The sequence below is a fragment of the Leptodactylus fuscus genome, chromosome 1, assembly GCF_031893055.1.
Source record: "Leptodactylus fuscus isolate aLepFus1 chromosome 1, aLepFus1.hap2, whole genome shotgun sequence".
NCBI lineage: Eukaryota > Metazoa > Chordata > Amphibia > Anura > Leptodactylidae > Leptodactylus > Leptodactylus fuscus.
Window position 1 is genome coordinate 243,855,490 of NC_134265.1, and position 17,343 is coordinate 243,872,832.

Here is a 17,343-nt window from a genome sequence, read left to right on the forward strand (position 1 = left end):
TCAGGTCTTCTGCCTGGTGTCAGACCGTTGATGCCCATGATTGTGCCTCAGCGTCACAATGCATAGTATGCAAGCATCATGACGACACGTGACTGAAGAGACCCCAGGGTAAAATAAACAGCAGTTCCTTCTATCTGACATAATGGACCATTGAGGCCTCAGTGAATATTTTAGAATTGTGAAGCATAGACTCAAGCTTTGCACCATCAGGTGATTGGGCCACAGCGGTTCCTAGCGTCATAAGAATGGAAGGGAAGAGAAGAGGGAGTAACACTAAGTTTGATCACCTCTCCTTGGCCTTCGCTCAATTTACTCTGGGGTGTGAAGAGACCTCAGAGCATAATAGTTTTGGGAATGAAACTGAAGCTAGAACCTCACAAATATTGTAACAACCAAAAAGAGACAACTATGGTGAACAACCAGCATAATTTACATTATATTGATGTTCCGTTTCAGTGATCTTGCTTAATCGCCCAGTTCTACAACAGATGTCTATATACTGCAATACAATTTACCTTTATAGCAAGCCAAGGTAAGTGCACTCTCTTTAAATTCATTGGAATGAGTATTAATTCCAGCTCCATTCTCCAGAAGAACTCTGGCCACTTCCACATGCCCAGCACTCCCTGCCTCCATAAGGGGAGTGTGACCATTTTCATTGTGGTCCTCAATGCTAGCACCTGATTCCAGCAGCACCTTTACAACATCTACGTAGCCACCAGCACATGCATAGGTAAGTGCTGTGTTTCCTGTGTAAATAACGAAGTAATATATTGTAGTGATGCAAAAAAAAATACTAAATATATTTTCAGCACTTACATTAACATGGGAAACCAAAATAAAATAGCTAACCTGTGGATGACTGGGAGTTCACATCAGCATCATGAGCTAGTAGCAGCTTCACAATTTCAACATGTCCCCCATTAGCAGCAGCCATTAAAGGCGTAATATCTCCTTTTATACCTCGATCTTCTACATTAGCATGCATAGCCAAAAGAACCTTCAGAAGAGGAGGGAGCACACATTAGCAGGTTTTCATTTCACCAATAAGAAAATACAAGATGTTGCTTTTTCACTACAGCTTTTCAACCTAGTAGTCACTTATTTCCGGATTCTCAGTTTAACGCCAAACAGTAATTAAAAGACAACAATTGAGGGTTTGTTTTTTTGTTTTGTTTAAATTATCTATCATACAATTCTTCAAATATGAGGCAATATTTCTTAGACTTTATTCACATATCCATTTTCACTATTTTTCACTGACAGCACAGATGTAGGTGCTATGGTTTTGAAAAACAAAAAAACATTTTGAGACCAAAAAATACTATGCTTTGTATGGCGTTTGATTCATGAAAGGATAGAACACAAATTACATTATGTTGTCCTCCCATCCCCCCCCAATGAACCCATATAGACTTTAAAATTGTTTTGATCTGTTAAAAAACTAACATTAATTACATTTAAATCAATGGGGAGGAGAGATTTAACACATCTACACTGGGGTTCTGGTGTACATGTGTTAAATTCCAGCCATATACACAATGCCTTATTCAACATCTGATTTTATCCAGGCCCTTTAATGGTGAACATATTGCAGCATTGCAAGTGTTACAGAGCCTGATGGTGAATGTCAATCTTTAGGAGAATATGCAAGTATTAAATTGTATTGAAATATATATATAGCATGTCTAGTAGAGATGAGCAAGTAGTATTCAACCTAATACCGCGCTCCCATAGTAATGCGTGTAAGCAGGCGAACACCAAGGGGTTAAGCGCATCAAATATTGACTGCGCTTAACCCCTTGGTGTTCAGCCGCTTACACACATTCCTATGGGAGCAAGGTATTCGACTGAATACTACTCGCTCATCTCTAATGTCTAGCAGACACTCGAGGGTCCAAATATCCAAGACTAGTAAACAGATTAATTCTTGATAAAAGTTGTGATTTGTTCAACTTCTGGTTAGGTTTTAACTATAAGTAAGGGGCATATAAAAAGTCATTGGAAGGGTCTGTTACTACTCTGTTAAATAGTAGTGCAATTCAAAGGATCCATTAAACAGATCCTTCATGACATCCTGTAAGGCTGCTTTCACACCTCTTATTCAGGGAGATCAGTTTTCCTAGATTTAAAAAAAAAAAAAAAAAAAAAAAAAAAAAAAAACCACCTTGATCCAGAAAACAGAAATACATATTTTACTGGCAGAAAAGCACAGACATCTGAACTATTCCGTCAGCACTAACAAACCTGAGAGAACAGAGAAGGAAGCGCTGCACTGTTCTCTGTAGAACGGCTGTGACAAATTACTGCAGCTCATCTTTAATTTCAGCATTTGACAAATTAGCAAATATTTTCTAGAGTCTAGACAGAAGTACAAAATGAAGCTAAGCAGGTTGATCATTTTATGGGAAAATATTAACCATAATCATCATCATTTACATCTCTGCTCGCTGTGGGCAACCCTACTTTATGTCCACAATCTTGGACCATATTAGGATGGGTGGTCTGAACCTGTTCAGCGCCTCCTGTTTGCAGCTTGGACCACATTTTCAAATAACAGCCTCACAAAGTCAAAATCAGCAAAACCTGTGCACTAACCATTTTCAAACCGAAAGCCCACACAGTACATAAACAACATTTAGTTATGTGCAATTTATTTTTCTAACCTGTGCAAGTTCATAATATCCAGCAGAACAGGCAAGGCAAAGGAGGGACTCCCCTTCCTCTGTGTGCTCATTGACACTGCGGCCTTCAATTAGTAACTTCCTCACAGCATTCACATCTCCTTCAGAGCAAGCTTCTGCTAAACTGCGGCTGTCAAAGCAAAGGTGAGAATCAGAAAAACATGTTTTACATATGCAAACAACTTTATATATATTTTATAATTCATAGTCGGAAACAGAGGAAGCTTATACCTTAACTTTGTGTTTTACCAATACCAGTGTATAACAGAATCTTAGCAATGACAAGCCTGAGAGCCTTCAACAGACTGATGACTGTCATAACCAATACCGTCCAACCATTGATGTTCCGTGAGCTTTGATTAGGTCCAAAATGGCAATTGACTGGCGCATCTAAAGGGTTAACAGTTATAAGTGGTGCAGTCACCAATCACGGCTGTTAGTGAGGGAAGGGTGTCTGATTGGTACTGGCTGCATTATACTGCAGGTATGGAGAGGGCTCAGCTGCTAAACTCTAGCCATACTTCCTTAGCAACATCATGATGTTCGTGTGTCACTTGTTAAAGGGGCTCTATCACTAGGAAAAGTCATTTTTAACTAATCACACCTTTGCACAGCCTTTAGAAAGTCTATTTTACACTTACCTATAGTATGTAGATTGCCTCAGTGGTTTCTGAATAAGTCTGTTTTTATTCATATGCTAATTAGACTGGTGCACGATAGATCGTGCACTCCTCTCCCTATTGTTTTCTATGGGAGGCTGCTGCTGCTGATGATGACTCAGCTTCCTGTTTGCCTCACACACATAGGAGATAATAGGAGAGAGGAGGCTGCTGGGAACTTCCTGAGCTGGCTGGGAGCTCATTAGCATATGAATAAAAACGGACTTATTCAGAAACCACTGAAGCAATCTACATACATAAGGTAAGTGTGGAATAGACTTTCTAAAGCCTATGCAAGCATGTGATTAGTTAAAAATGACTTTTCCCAGTGATGGAGCCCCTTTAAGTGGTTGAAATCCAGCCCATTCAATTCTTACTTCCTATCAGAGGTATATCAGGGGACATTTAAGCTTTCTCTACAGTGGATCCCATAACAATAAACATAATCAAATGAGAAACTATCAGTACAAAGCTACACAAAGGTAAAAAGTGTCATTACAAGGTATAAAAGGGTCATCGCCACCCATAAGGCTAGTAGCACCGAAGGGATTCTACCATTAAAAACATTTTTTTCTCTCTTGTTGACACGATGGCATAGCCTTAAGAAAGGCTATTCTTCTCCTACCTTTAGATGTCTTCTCCGCGACGCCGTTCCATAAAAATTCCGGTTTTCATCAGTATGCAAATGAGTTCTCTTGCAGCACTGGGGGCAGGCCCCAGCACTCAAACAGCACTGGGGGTGTCCCCAATGCTGCGAGAGAGCTCTCCAGCACCGCCTCCATCTTCTTCAGGAACGTCATCTTCACGCGTCTTCTTCTGGCGCAGGCTTCAAACTTCTAGGCCTAGGGCAAAGCCGACTGCACATGCCCACCAGCCACAAGAAAATGGCTGCTTACACAGTGTAAGCGGTCATTTTCTTGTGGCCAGCGGGCATGCACAGTCAGCTGCCCGAGGCCTAGAAGTTTGAAGCCACCCCCGGAAGAAGACGCAAAGAGAGCCCGTACCTGAAGATGGAGGTGGCGCTGGAGAGTTCTCTCGCAGCATTGGAGACGCCCCTTAGTGCTGTTTGAGCACTGGGCCCAGTCCGGTGAGAGAACTCATTTGCATACCGGCAAAAAAAAACAAAAAAACTGGATTTTAACCGAACAGCGGCGTGAAGAAGGCATCTAAAAGGTAGGAGAAGAATAGCCTAAGGCTATCCCGTCATGTCAATGAGGGGGAAAAAAAAAAAAGTTTTTAATGGTAGAATCCCTTTGAAGAATGGATAGGAACAGCTTTGGTTTTGCATGTTTGAGTACTGTTCAGACTTGGCAGATAGATGAGATGTAATGTGGGAAGGACGACCCAGCCTCTATTAGCTGGAGCAAAGGTCTACTGTAAACAGCCATTGCTTTGAAGGACACACACCAATTCATTATTCAGGTGCTTGCACAGAGGGCCTGAAACTATTTTAACTTATTTATTTCACGGCCTTCAAGTATAAGAAAGAGGAGAAAGTGTTTACTGAATTTATTGGATACTCTGCTCATAGCCAACAGTTTTGTTTTTTGAGATTCAAAAATGTAAATGAGAACGCTAGGCAAAATTCTGGCGCTAGTGCAGAAGTTAATAGATGTGGTGCATGATCAGGGAATTTGATTTTTGGACTTCTCAGAATCACGCACAGTCTCTAGACTGTACTGTATAGTATTAGAAAACATTATTCAAAGCTATAAGACATGGAAAATGTGCTAAATTTTTTTTTTTTTTTTTTTTTTTTTTTACAGCTAATTTGAGAGAAACCATACGTTAAAATCTACAGCATGCCTGTTATGCCATAGGTTTACAACTCAAGTTTCACCCTTTGATCAATATCTGTATTTCTGCCAGGTCTGATCCCCGCCCTTAAAGACAGAAGTTTAAAAAAGGGTTTGGAAATTATAAACCTCAACATCGAATTTCTTGAAGAGTTCACAAAATCTACTTACTTGTCCGTCTGCCCTGCATTTGAGGTGCTCTCAGCTCTCATTCTTGTAAGTGCAGCAGCAGCTTCATCCAACGCACAGCTGACCGAGGACGTCAATCTGCGAAGCACCTCAGGATCTGCGAACGCTTTACCATCAGCAGTGGATAATTTACCAATTCCTTGTTAGCACAAGTCGCCAAGCCAGTTAGTAGGTGAATGAAGAAATCAAACAAAAATAGGGAAAAGGCCTACTGTTAGTTCAGTCATGCAAAACTAACATACAGCTGAGCTCAAAGCTTACTGGCTGCAGAAATTAATTTTTACATGCTGTAGAGACATCTGCTTAATACAAATGGGCAACACGAAATACAGCTAATGCAAAGGGGCATATTTCATTAAACTAGTTGGAAAACATTTAGCAAAAAAAAAAAAAAAGCCGCTCAAAAGAAAAAAAAAAAAAAAAAAAAACTTTATAGGACATGACCACATTTGAACACTATTTTACAGAAAATAAAGTGTGTGTGTAGAAAATCTACATAAAACACTAAAGTTGAAGAGTGCAGAAATTTATATCAAAATTTATATCAGCACCAGATAAGAGGGTCATTCTTGGAAATTGGCAAGATTGTTAGACATACTTACAAGTATGTATATATAAAATGTCATTTTTGCATGATTTTGCAAAAATCGTGGCAAGCGCCATTTAAGTACATCATGTGACTATACCCCAGTACTGTCAGTTTACAGTCTTTTGATTACTGAACAGTATACAGTGTGAGGATTACTTCAAATTTTCCAGATACAGTCAAATGAATACAGACCATAATCAGACAAGTAGAAGAAAGTTAGTTAACTGTGAAATGGTGTCCAAATGTGAGCCTCTAAAAAGCCATCTGAAAAGAGACGAAACTTTCAGAGTGAGCATGTGAAGCTTTGGAGAATCGTCCACAAATGCATACAATAATTGCCGCTGTCTCTGTAATCATATACATAAAGCCTGGGATTACCCGAGTGAACATAAAGGGGGGTTCCCACTTCAGCAACCTATCTACTACCCACAGGATTCAAGTGCTAGGACCAAAAAATATACATATACCTATTTGTACACAGACTTTTACCTGCTCTTGACCAGTGTGATGGAGAGGGACACCAGCAGCACTAGCAACCTTAACAACTGTGCCTAGTCCCCAATTTCACTACCAGCTAATAAGATATACCAAGTTGCTGAAGGAAGAGTTGCTAGCTCCACTAAACTGGCCTGAAACTGAGCCGCTGCATGTACAACCATACGCAGGTATTGTATTCTGTGTGATGAGGTAAGGGCTCGTTCACATCTGCACCCAGCTCTGTTCTGCAGGTTTCCGTTTCCTGCACAAAACAAAGCAGGAGACGGAAACCTGCAGGACTCTCCATACCCATTTATTTGAATGGGTTTGAAAGATGTCCGGCCGTGAGCGGCGGTGAGCATTTTATGCTCTCCGCCGCGAAAGTTTTTTTTTTTTTTTTTTTTTTAAACCAGACAGTCAAATATGCAGCACTCTGCAAAAATAAAAAAACGGTTTCGCGGCTGAGAGCGTAAAACGCTCACGGCCGGACCCGATCCGACAGGTTTCTGTCTTCTGCATGCAGAAGACTGAAACCACAGAACGGACTGCCGAACACTAGTGTGAACGCAGCGTCACTGGTAATGCTAGCATGTGCAGGGTCTACTTAGAAGTAACAGATTTGGATTAGTACTAGCCTGTTGACAGCTGGACTGGCGGGACAGGCGTTAATTGTTAAATGGACAGTCGAATAAATACCCAAAAAACCCTGTACTACCTGTGAGGATATCAGCAAACCCTGTTCATGTATAGGGGAATTGAGCAGCCTATGCAGGAGATGGATTTTGGCCAAGTTGACGGGTTAGGGTTTATAAAACCCTGACTGGGTTAAATGCACAATAGCCAGGTATAGCCAAGACATAAGTACAGTATTCCATATATTGTATCCGACTCTATACTTTATCATTTAGCTAAACCTAGTTGCTGTTTCCCTGTGTAAATAGCAAACACTTAAAAGGTGTTATCCCGCTTCCAAAAAATATCTGCAAATACATCCACAGCAGTGCTAAATACCGTTTCCTTGTGCTGCCTTTTCTCGGCTTTATTTTACTTGAGACTCTTTGTATGACTGTGTGCATGCAGTGAATCTGAACAAACTACATTTCCCATGATTCATCACCGTGTACCCCTCCCTTCTCCACTGCAACGAAATAAAATGTAGAAAATCACCCCCACGTCTGAGGTCATATGATGTTGTGATGTTCAAGTTCACTCCACCCCCCCCTTGTGAGCAGTAAACAGAGTGAGAGCAGGCAGATGTATCATGGGAAATCTTTCTTCCCAGAAACTCTGCATGCAAATAACAGTGATCAAAGCAGTCTCAAGTCAAATAAAGCCAAGAAAATTGTGCACAAGGAAACTGAGTATTTAGCACTGCTGTGGATGTATCTGCAGATAAAGGCGTTATCCAGCTTCTAAAATTATTTATGCCTACATATTTATTTGCATTACTATAAATTTTGTGGCCAAGTCCATTTGCTTCAGTTAACTAGTTGAGGATACAAAGAAGACTATGCTCATCTTAGTGGCGGGCACTTGATGCATCAGGATACTCATCCTGTGCATAGGCACACTTGTAACATCTATGCAATACAATTACGAGCAAGAAACAACTGCAATACACAGCTACTGTCCCACTGCTACAGCAGTGATTCTGTTAGTTTAGGATTTAACAAACTTGCCCATGTCTGCCATTGATATGCACCTAGAAGGACATCCCATGAATACTATGTATTCATGAATTTAAAAGGTGGTGGGGAAAAAAAAAAAAAAAAAAAAAAAAAAAAATCACAGCTTTGTCGCTCCAGCAAGAAAAAATTAAATCACTGCAGACCAATTAATTTATTTTGTATTAACCATTCCGGAAATAGTTTACAAATTTCTTACCACTGCAACTGGTACAATTCATAGAATTAGGGGGTGTTCACACTAGCATCAGTGTCCGACAGCTAGTGTCCGTGCAAAATTTTGTGCGGACATTACCATCGGACACTAGCTGTGTCCGTATACTTTGCATTGATTTAATGGGACATCATGTGAGTTCTTTTATAGTCCGTGTCTGTCCTTAAGTGTCTGTTCACAAAGATGTCCGATTTTTCAAGCGGACAGCAAAAACCTTACTCTACCAAGTCTTTCCCGGGGTTATGCTGAAGCTGCCGATTGGCATCAGCTTTCACATGACCGCTGAGGACAGCAGATCAGCACAACGCTGGAAGACGATGAGGGAACAGATGACACGGAAGGACACCGGGGCAACAGGGACAGGAGAGTACATTTTGGGGGTGTATTTTCTTCACTGCCCCCTGCTTATTTAATTTCTGGCGGGGGGGGGGGGGGTGAGACAGCAAATCCACCTAATAAAATTCCACTTTAATCGCTATGGTGCTACTCAACGTATGTAACATAGCAGGTTTTGAATTGCTATTAAATATGTCGATTAAAGAAGCCTTCAACTGTCTGTATTCTCTAATTTTATCAGTAAATAAAAGGAATAAACTAAGATAACCCAAAGCAGCAAGGAAACTTAGAAAGCATATAAGTTAGGCTGATAAGGCTAGCAGGCATGAACAGTGGAGTCCATCAAAACTACAATACCCTTTGAAAAGGGTTAAATTAAGGGAAACTAGCAATACAATAGCTGCATTAGCCAACAAAAGGAAGTAAAAAATATTCGGATATTTTTACAAGATAAAAAACTAGTCCCTGAGGTGAAATGTTCATTATAATGTTTGTACTGTAAAAACGTCATGGACCTCCTTGGATTTGCTTCAGTGTTCAGGGCTGGTGGTCACATTTCTGCTACTGTATAGATGTGTCAAGTATCATTACTGTTATCTTCTGGTATCCACTGTTAGGGCCGAGATTCCCTTTAAGAACATCCAAGGGAAGGTGCTCAGTGTTGGTGGTCACCAAAAGCAATTTCTCACCAGTACTGAACAAATTATGTGGATGCCTTAAAAGAGGATACCATTATAAGTATGTAACAAAAGTATACACAGATACACGAGCCTCTCTAGTATACCACATCAAAATATTTGAAATGGTTGTCCTGCATTTAAAGTAGAAGGATAAAATAAATAAATAGCACCAACTTAAAGCGTACCTCCAGCTCACTGGAACAAAAAATAAAAATTACTGTCCATCTCAGGATCATTAAAAGGACACTTAGACATGATTGCTTTTCTTGTCACAGAGATAGAGTATGAAATTACTCCATGCCAATATGCAAAATTCTACCCCCCCCCCCCCCCACCACCACCACCACCACGTTTGGCTTTCAGGCAAAGAAATTGCAGATTTATGATATTTTACACCAGTTTACTGGCGCAAAGGATGCATGACACGTATGCCAGGCACAGTGCAGGTGCCCAACTCAGCCAAAGATGCGCCTGAATTTTGATGAGGCACGAGCCAGTCTTCATAAATCTCATTCTAGGTGGCTTTGTGCCCTCTTTTGAGCCTACTGCCCCTGTGTCTCCACATGTAATGTGCAAATACTGAGGATTTGTGGATTACATGTAGAAAGCAGAGGTCCATGTATATAGACAGTTACAGAACACACACAAAGATTATGCAATATACACATACAGAACTGCTACAATTTATGCACACAAAGACTACATGTATGCATACCATTGTAATACACACAGCCCTGCACAATACACAACATTTCATACCTCTGCTCCCTATACAGTATATCACACAAAGCTCTTCCACTTTTCCATTCATACACACAGTTCAGCTGTGTACCTTGCCGGTGTGGTGTTCTGCACAAAGCATGGTCATTTTTATTAACCGGCTCATTCCTTCCTTGAGCTGACCTATCGTCAAGTTCACATATCGGCTACTTTGTACAATATATGACAAGTAGGTGTCATACAGAAATGTTCAGAGACTACAGGGCCCAACAAGTGACAACTGCCTGCAAATCTCTCAGCTGCCTCCGTCAAATCTCACCTACAGTCACCGGGTGATGACACCAGCACCTCCGATGCACCTACCGTAACAAAGCTTCAGATCACCGCCTCGGCTTTTACAAGAGATCTATGCAGACAGGCTCCATACGGAAATACAAGGCAAACGCATATCTTAAGGATTTGGAGGACAGATGTAACAGCAGACATAAGGAAGAAATAACTCAGTTTTCAATTTGTTTTGAGTAATTTCTAAGTTTCACATGGCCAATTTGAAGATAGGATAAAGGTTAAATCCAGAGGTACGCTTTAATGCCTAAAAAGGGTGAACGTCTAAAGGAGTTCCCAAGTGGCACTTTTAATGGTATCAACAAAATGTTCTCCATTAAGCTAGATGTGAAGTGTGTGTGAATGGAAGTTTTATGAATGCCCATATCTACACTACATGGAGTCACTTCCAGGTACATCATGCCGCCCTAGTTATTTAACCACACTGATATAAAGCAATGTCTGAAGCCTCAATTACCACCCAGAAAGTAGGATGCATTAGAAAAGGTTTCATTTGTGCTTTTTAAGTGTTCAGGAGAAATATCTATTGTACGAGTAGCTGAACATACCTGCAGCTTCTAGAAGCGCCTCTAATCTTGCCTGTGTCTCAGGATCTACTGTTCTTAAATCTGTTCCATCGGCTGTGCCTGATAAAAGGAGCTTGGATGCTGTCTCCAGCATGGGGTTCTCCAAATCATCTTGGTCCAAAATGAAAGATTCCACCTGTATAAAGTTAACAGTTATAATTTGTTAGTTTAGTACATTAGCTTTTATAGAATTGCTGAATGCCAATACTATAGCCAAACTATGCAACTTGTATAGGTAGTGATCACGGTCTGGACTTCCTGCCAGTAATGTATGGACTCACATAGTATATCACAGTCAACTGCACAGATACCTAGAAGCACAGCACCTAGAAATAATGAGAAGCAAATAACTGCATAGGCAATTCAGTTCATACAGAACTGACTTAATGGAATGGCCTAATAAGCTGCCTTTCAATGGTTCAGGCAGTATACTACATTACCTATGTTTTATCTGTTATGTAAACTAACAAAAAATGTCCCAAAGGAGAATATATAAAGTATAAAAAGGTATTAAAAACAAGAAAAGTGATTAACCACTTCCAGATTTTCCATTGGGTATGTATGTCAGGAAGGTGGTTGCCTTGTTCTGCAAGAACATACCGATACATCCAAATTTCATCAGCTACACAATTTCATAACTTCAGCCAGAGCTCCCAGAGAGAAGGCAGGCAATCGCCGTGTATACAGCGCTCAATGCTATGGGTGCCACCATGAGGCTTCCCTCTGACCTGGGCAATCACATGATCCGCTGGGATCGGAGTATGTTAGAGCTGCTGGGACCTACAAGACCCAGATCAACTTTATAGTAGCGGCCAGGAGGATGTATTCCTCCTGCAACTAGGGCTAAATGTACCAGCCCCAGTTGCAGGGAAAATCAGCTTCCCCTACCCTCCTGAAAAAAAGTGATCAGATGTCCAAAAAGTTCTATTATGATTTTATGGGGACACAATGTGGGGTGGAAAAAATAAAAAGGCAATAACATGCCCTTATTAACGGTTATAGCCTCATCCCCGTCATCATACAAAATAAAATTACCATAACAGAGTAAAAACTGTTGCACTTTGTATTAGACTTTAAAAAAAAAAAAAAATGAAAGTAAAAAAACAGCCACGTTTTTACTCGTTTATATTTTCCCAAATATTAAAAAGTACGTGCAAAAATAAAAACTATACAAAAATACAGCCCTATGAGTCACCGAAAAGACACAGAAATTAGCTAGTAGCAGGGGGGGGGGGGGGGGGAGAGAAAAAAAAAAAAAAAAAAAAAAAAGTAGTGAGCTGCCCTATCTTAACCCGGATTCCGCATACACAGCACGAGGCTCCCTCCCGATGAAGCCCATTCTTCGGGCCTAATCGAGAGTGGAATGCCACGATAGGATGCCAGCGGACTGCATCAGCATTCCATCGCAACTAGCCGCGCAGAAGTGTTCACACACAGAATGCAAATTCCGCCATCTGAACATACCCTAAAAAAAAAACAAAAAAAAAAAAAACAGAAGTTATAAACAACAAATTTCTAGTTACACTGGCCTTCTGGCCGTTTGCACCCCTTTAATACCGTACTTTGCAAAACAGGGACCCAGCATTATTATTGCAGCAATGCATAGTCAAAGACTGACAGTGAGCAGAGATTCTGCAGCTCTGAGGATTTCACTTATGTTGCAACAATACACTGCTCACATTTCCTCCTAATAAGTAAAAGAGTATAAAGTTCAGGACACTGTATGAAGTAAACAAAAAAAAAAAAAAAAAAAAGCGCACAAATAAAAAAAAAAAAAAAACTTTAGAAACACAAGACACAAGTTTTACTTCTGTATAGTGCAAGGTCTTAGTCATCCATTCACCCCTGTCCTGGACACTTAGATATACAGAAACAATTGGCAAACAAATAGCGGTAGGTAGTCCGATCAAAAGGCAAAAAAAAAAAAAAAGTTTTTCCTAGCCCCAAACAGGTCATCAGTATGGGGGGGGGGGGGGAGGGAGACTATCCACAGAAGGTGGTCATCACAGGAGGTGATCTGTCTGTGTTGGACATCCAGCCTACATACCGATCAGCTGTGCGTGGACAGAGAATGCATAGCACCACTCCTATACAGCAACCCTGTCCACTCTATAGTGGGGAACAAATCTACCACCATTTGCATTTGATAATTTCAAATAACGCCCCCAAATCTTCAGTCTCACATAGCTCTGAATGTAATATCAAAGGGGGGAGCTGCAGAGGGCCTTGGACCCATTATAGTTGCCACGTCAAACGGAATCACTGTGTTTTTTTTTTTTTTTTGTTTTGTTTTTTTTTTTTGGGGGGGGGGGGGTGTTTCATAGGTGAAAAAAAACCACAGGCTATGTGACAAATGTGGCACAGCTCAGATTCCAGCTCCAGTCAGTTGCCGACTTCCTATATATTCTATGGCGTGTACTTACTTAGAACCCTATTGGCTAATCTGAAAAAGCTGGTTTATTTTATTAGTTCCCAACCTACAGTTTGACAGTCTAGCTTGTTAGATGCCAAAATGGAGCATACACCTGAATTTATTGGGAGTATTTTGCATTCTCTACAGGGCCAGGAAAATTCTAGCAGAACACTGGATCCAAGCAATGGTTCCCACCAGGAAAGAGCTGCACACCAAGCGAAATGCTATAATTTGACTGGAGAGGGCGGATAAAGCAAGCACAAGGTTACTTCTAAACTTTAAAGGCTGTGGTGTCCGTGGTTGGGTAACTTTGGTGTGCCTTTATACTGTTTTGCCTAAGGTCTGTATTTCTCCTACTGTAAATGTATTACATGTAATTTGATGCCAAAAAGTGTGTTATAATGTCACTTGTTTTATAAAGGCCTGCATTCCTTGGGTCGCCACCATGGAGCCAAACCCTATTACCTTCAGTACACATTTCACCTTCTCTGCACAATGACAAAGAGACCCTGTCTGCATTGTAAGGACCCGCGTATTGTTCTCTCCCACAGCATTTTAATATTTTTGTTGTATTTGAGGTTTGCTGTTTTTTTTAAATAAATTGGAAGATTAGTCAGACAGCCTGGACCTCCACAATTTGTAGTTATATCTATACAAATGTAAGTTGTCGTGCTTTGTAAGTAGTGAAGAAGCTGAATCCTGTCAAACAACTGACAGATCATGAATAATAATAATAAATAATAATAAATAATAATAATAAATAAATTTCTGGCACAAATTTTTCAGCAGATTTTTTTTTTTGTTGCTGCATCTCAGTACGTGTGACCTTAGCCTTCATAACAATACTATAACCCACAGCAACAGAGAAGTTGCCCCAACCATTAGATCACAAAAAAGCACAAACACGAAATATCCATACATCAAAAAATGCTTGAGCGATATTAAAGGGGTTCTATCAGCAAAATCATGCTGATAGAGCCCCACATATGCGTGCATAGCCTTTAAAAAGGCTATTCAGGCATCGGTAATGTTATATTAAACTACCCCCCAGTTTTTTAAAATATAACCTAAAAAAGAATGTGCTCTACTTACGGATCGTGCACGCTGGGCGGGCATTCAGGGTGTGTCTTCATCTTCTTCCCCGCCTCCTCTTCCTCCGATGTCCTCCAGTCCCGTCTTCTTCCAGCGCTCGCGGACACTGATATGAAAAACCGGCCTGGGCGCATGCGCAGTAGCATGCGGCTTCTACTACAGCTACTGCGCATGCGCCCAGGCTATCACTGTCCATTCGCAAGCGCTGGAGACAGACGGGACCGGAGGACATTGGAGGAAGAAGAGGCGGGGAAGAAGATGAAGACACACCCTGAATGCCCGCCCAGGGTGCACGTTCGGTAAGTAGAGCACATTCTTTTTTAGATTATTTTAAAACGGGGGGAGTAGTTTAATATAACTTTTACGGTGCCTGAATAGCCTTTTTAAAGGCTATGCACGCATATGTGGGGCTCTAGCAGCATGATTTTGCTGATAGAGCCCCTTTAAAAAAAAAAAAAAAAAATAGATGAATCACTTTTCTCATCACTTCACATCACAATTGAACGAAAAGGGAACCAACCATCATACATTCTGCAAAATCGTATCAAAACCTGCAGCTTGCTATACACCTACTTGAAAAGTGAAAAAATTAAAATAAGATATTGGTGTTGAACTACGGAAATGCAAGGAACTTTTTATTCTGCAAAGTTTAATTTTAAAGGCATTAAAAAAAAATGTGAAGACTATAAATTGAGTCAGAACAGTAGAAGGGATTCAAAGAATATACTGTACTTTATACAGTCAGTTTTTTTCAAACTTAGTGACGCAAAATTAAAACCCATTTGAAAATTGCACAGCTGGGCATTTTCCTCAATTTCACCCCATACTTCCTAGTACATTGTATTACCGGTAAGTACATTTAGTCCATCGAAAGAAAATTATTATGTCTTTAGAAAGAGCGGGGCTTAAAAGTAAAAATTAAAAAGGCTGCAGCGAGAAGGTGCCAAAAGGGAGCCTAGTGGCGTAATGACCTACCACACTGCATTGTAGGACACTTCACAGCTTTGAGGAGACCACTGCACCTTTACAGAGAAGCAGATACTCAATAAAAAGACTGACACCAGCACAGCCTCCACACCAATGGGATATCTCACCGGTAGAGAACATGTGAATCGTACAGCAAGTGCAGAAGTCCTCTGTGGCACCACAGGAAATATACTGCGCATGCCTCAGAATTCAGATTATACTGCACAGGAGCGAGATCTCTTAGTGCACCAGTGCGATTTCCCAGGCTGTCTTGCCACAAGTCAATATCAAATTGAAACCAATGAAAGAGGGGCAGGAAGGCATAAAGAAATCTGTGCCACTTGGAATGAAATTCACACACAAAAGTAGCACTCTATCCATTTCTCTGCAATGCACCAGCAATGCCCATAACAAGGGTATTATTTTAGATATTGGGAAGTGCCTCACAATGTTGTGTGATTCGTTTACTATGGGTGACCCGGTTGACATCTCTGAGAGTGGAGAAATACAAGTCGACCAGTCGCACATATACCCCAATGTATGAAGCAATGCTTCAGAAGCAGGGCTCGAACATTGTGTCCTTACCCTAAGAAAAACATGTTCACAAATGATCCAGTGTCTCAGGCACAGTAAGAATGCCTGGCTACTTTGCCAAATGTGGCATGGGACATCCAATTTATATGTAGGATGTTTCACAACATTACTCCAAACCAGAACAAAACTGGCCACTTAAAGCCCCTGTAAGGCACGGTATTCTCAACCTTCTCCTAGATGCTGGGCATTTCCAAACCACCTTCAATTTCAACTCCCCCAGCACAGAGGTCCTGCTAATATCCACTGCATCTCATCTCCTTATCCTTCTACTGTTCCTTTTATCTGTTACCTGGAATGCCCAGTCAATGTGCAACAAGCACGAGTATAATCATGACTTTTCCTTATAAAATCCGCAACCTGCTAACCCACCCTCACTGAAACCTGGAGCCAGCACTCTGATACTGCCTCATGGTGATCTAGATTTCTCCCATTCTTCTAGTCCTAAGAGCAGGCAGGGTGGAGGGATAGGCATACTTCCCAGTACCCTCATTTGAGATCCATACCACCATCAGACTCTCCTCCATACTCACCCACCCTGGGGGTAGCTGTGATATACCATACCCCATGGCTCACCCTACCAATAGCTCAACCACTTTGCTGCTTGGATTCCTCTTCATATCCTATAAGGTCACCCATGATGAAGATTATATAACCTCTATGAATGAATATACAAATGCCAGACAGTTGTATAGCATAAAGTTACTGTAAGGGTAGCAATTAAAAAAAAAAAACATGTAAAAACAGTCACAAAAATATGCAATTCTTTTTCTACATGCTGGCCCTGAAGACAATATAGACCGATAATTTTTGCAAGCTATGAGTGGCTTAATGTAATTGTTTCCTGTGAGTAGCCATATTATGCTGCTGAGAGACTGAGTAATTGGACAACAGACAGGAAGTCCAGAAAACCGTCCTGTACAGCAAGTCAGCTGAGATGTGAAGGTTTAATGGCGTAGATTTGCAGTTACAGGCTAGATGGCATCAGTAGTGGCAGCACCCCTTGTGATAACTTGTAGTGGAGGCATGAACTTGCTTCAATTTGTATCTCTAGATGGGCTATAGACAGATGCTAAACATCAGCTGCTGACTAATTCATTAAGTGTTCCTTTGATACGTGCCCAATTGGCATTCTAGCTAGAAATGCCAAAGACCAGTCATATGCATGCAGCTGAACTAGGAAAAATCTAAAAGTAAGAGGCTAGAGATTAAGGTGTATTAACTAAAGTGATGTCTCTGAACATCACAGGGTTATCAGCAGATTCATTTACGTATGTAGTACTGCTAAACGCTGGACCATCTCTTCTGCAAAGTCAGCTCTAGACTCAGCTACGGACCACA

At 40.9% G+C, this 17,343-nt stretch overlaps 1 protein-coding gene across 4 annotated transcripts in view; it reads right to left on the reverse strand.

The window, feature by feature from the left end:
- The window catches only part of ANKRD17 (ankyrin repeat domain 17), an 87,456-nt gene that overhangs the window by 35,987 nt on the left and 34,126 nt on the right, over positions 1 to 17,343 (reverse strand). For 3 of the 4 annotated variants that reach the window (XM_075284878.1, XM_075284871.1, XM_075284893.1), the window contains 5 exons: positions 10,923 to 11,076; positions 5,311 to 5,467; positions 2,667 to 2,814; positions 853 to 1,000; positions 516 to 749 (listed from right to left, as the gene is read on the reverse strand). In XM_075284878.1, the coding sequence (XP_075140979.1) occupies positions 516 to 749; positions 853 to 1,000; positions 2,667 to 2,814; positions 5,311 to 5,467; positions 10,923 to 11,076 (841 nt within the window). The remainder of the gene's footprint in view (positions 1 to 515; positions 750 to 852; positions 1,001 to 2,666; positions 2,815 to 5,310; positions 5,468 to 10,922; positions 11,077 to 17,343) is intronic. The other variant, XM_075284886.1, reaches the window with a different exon arrangement.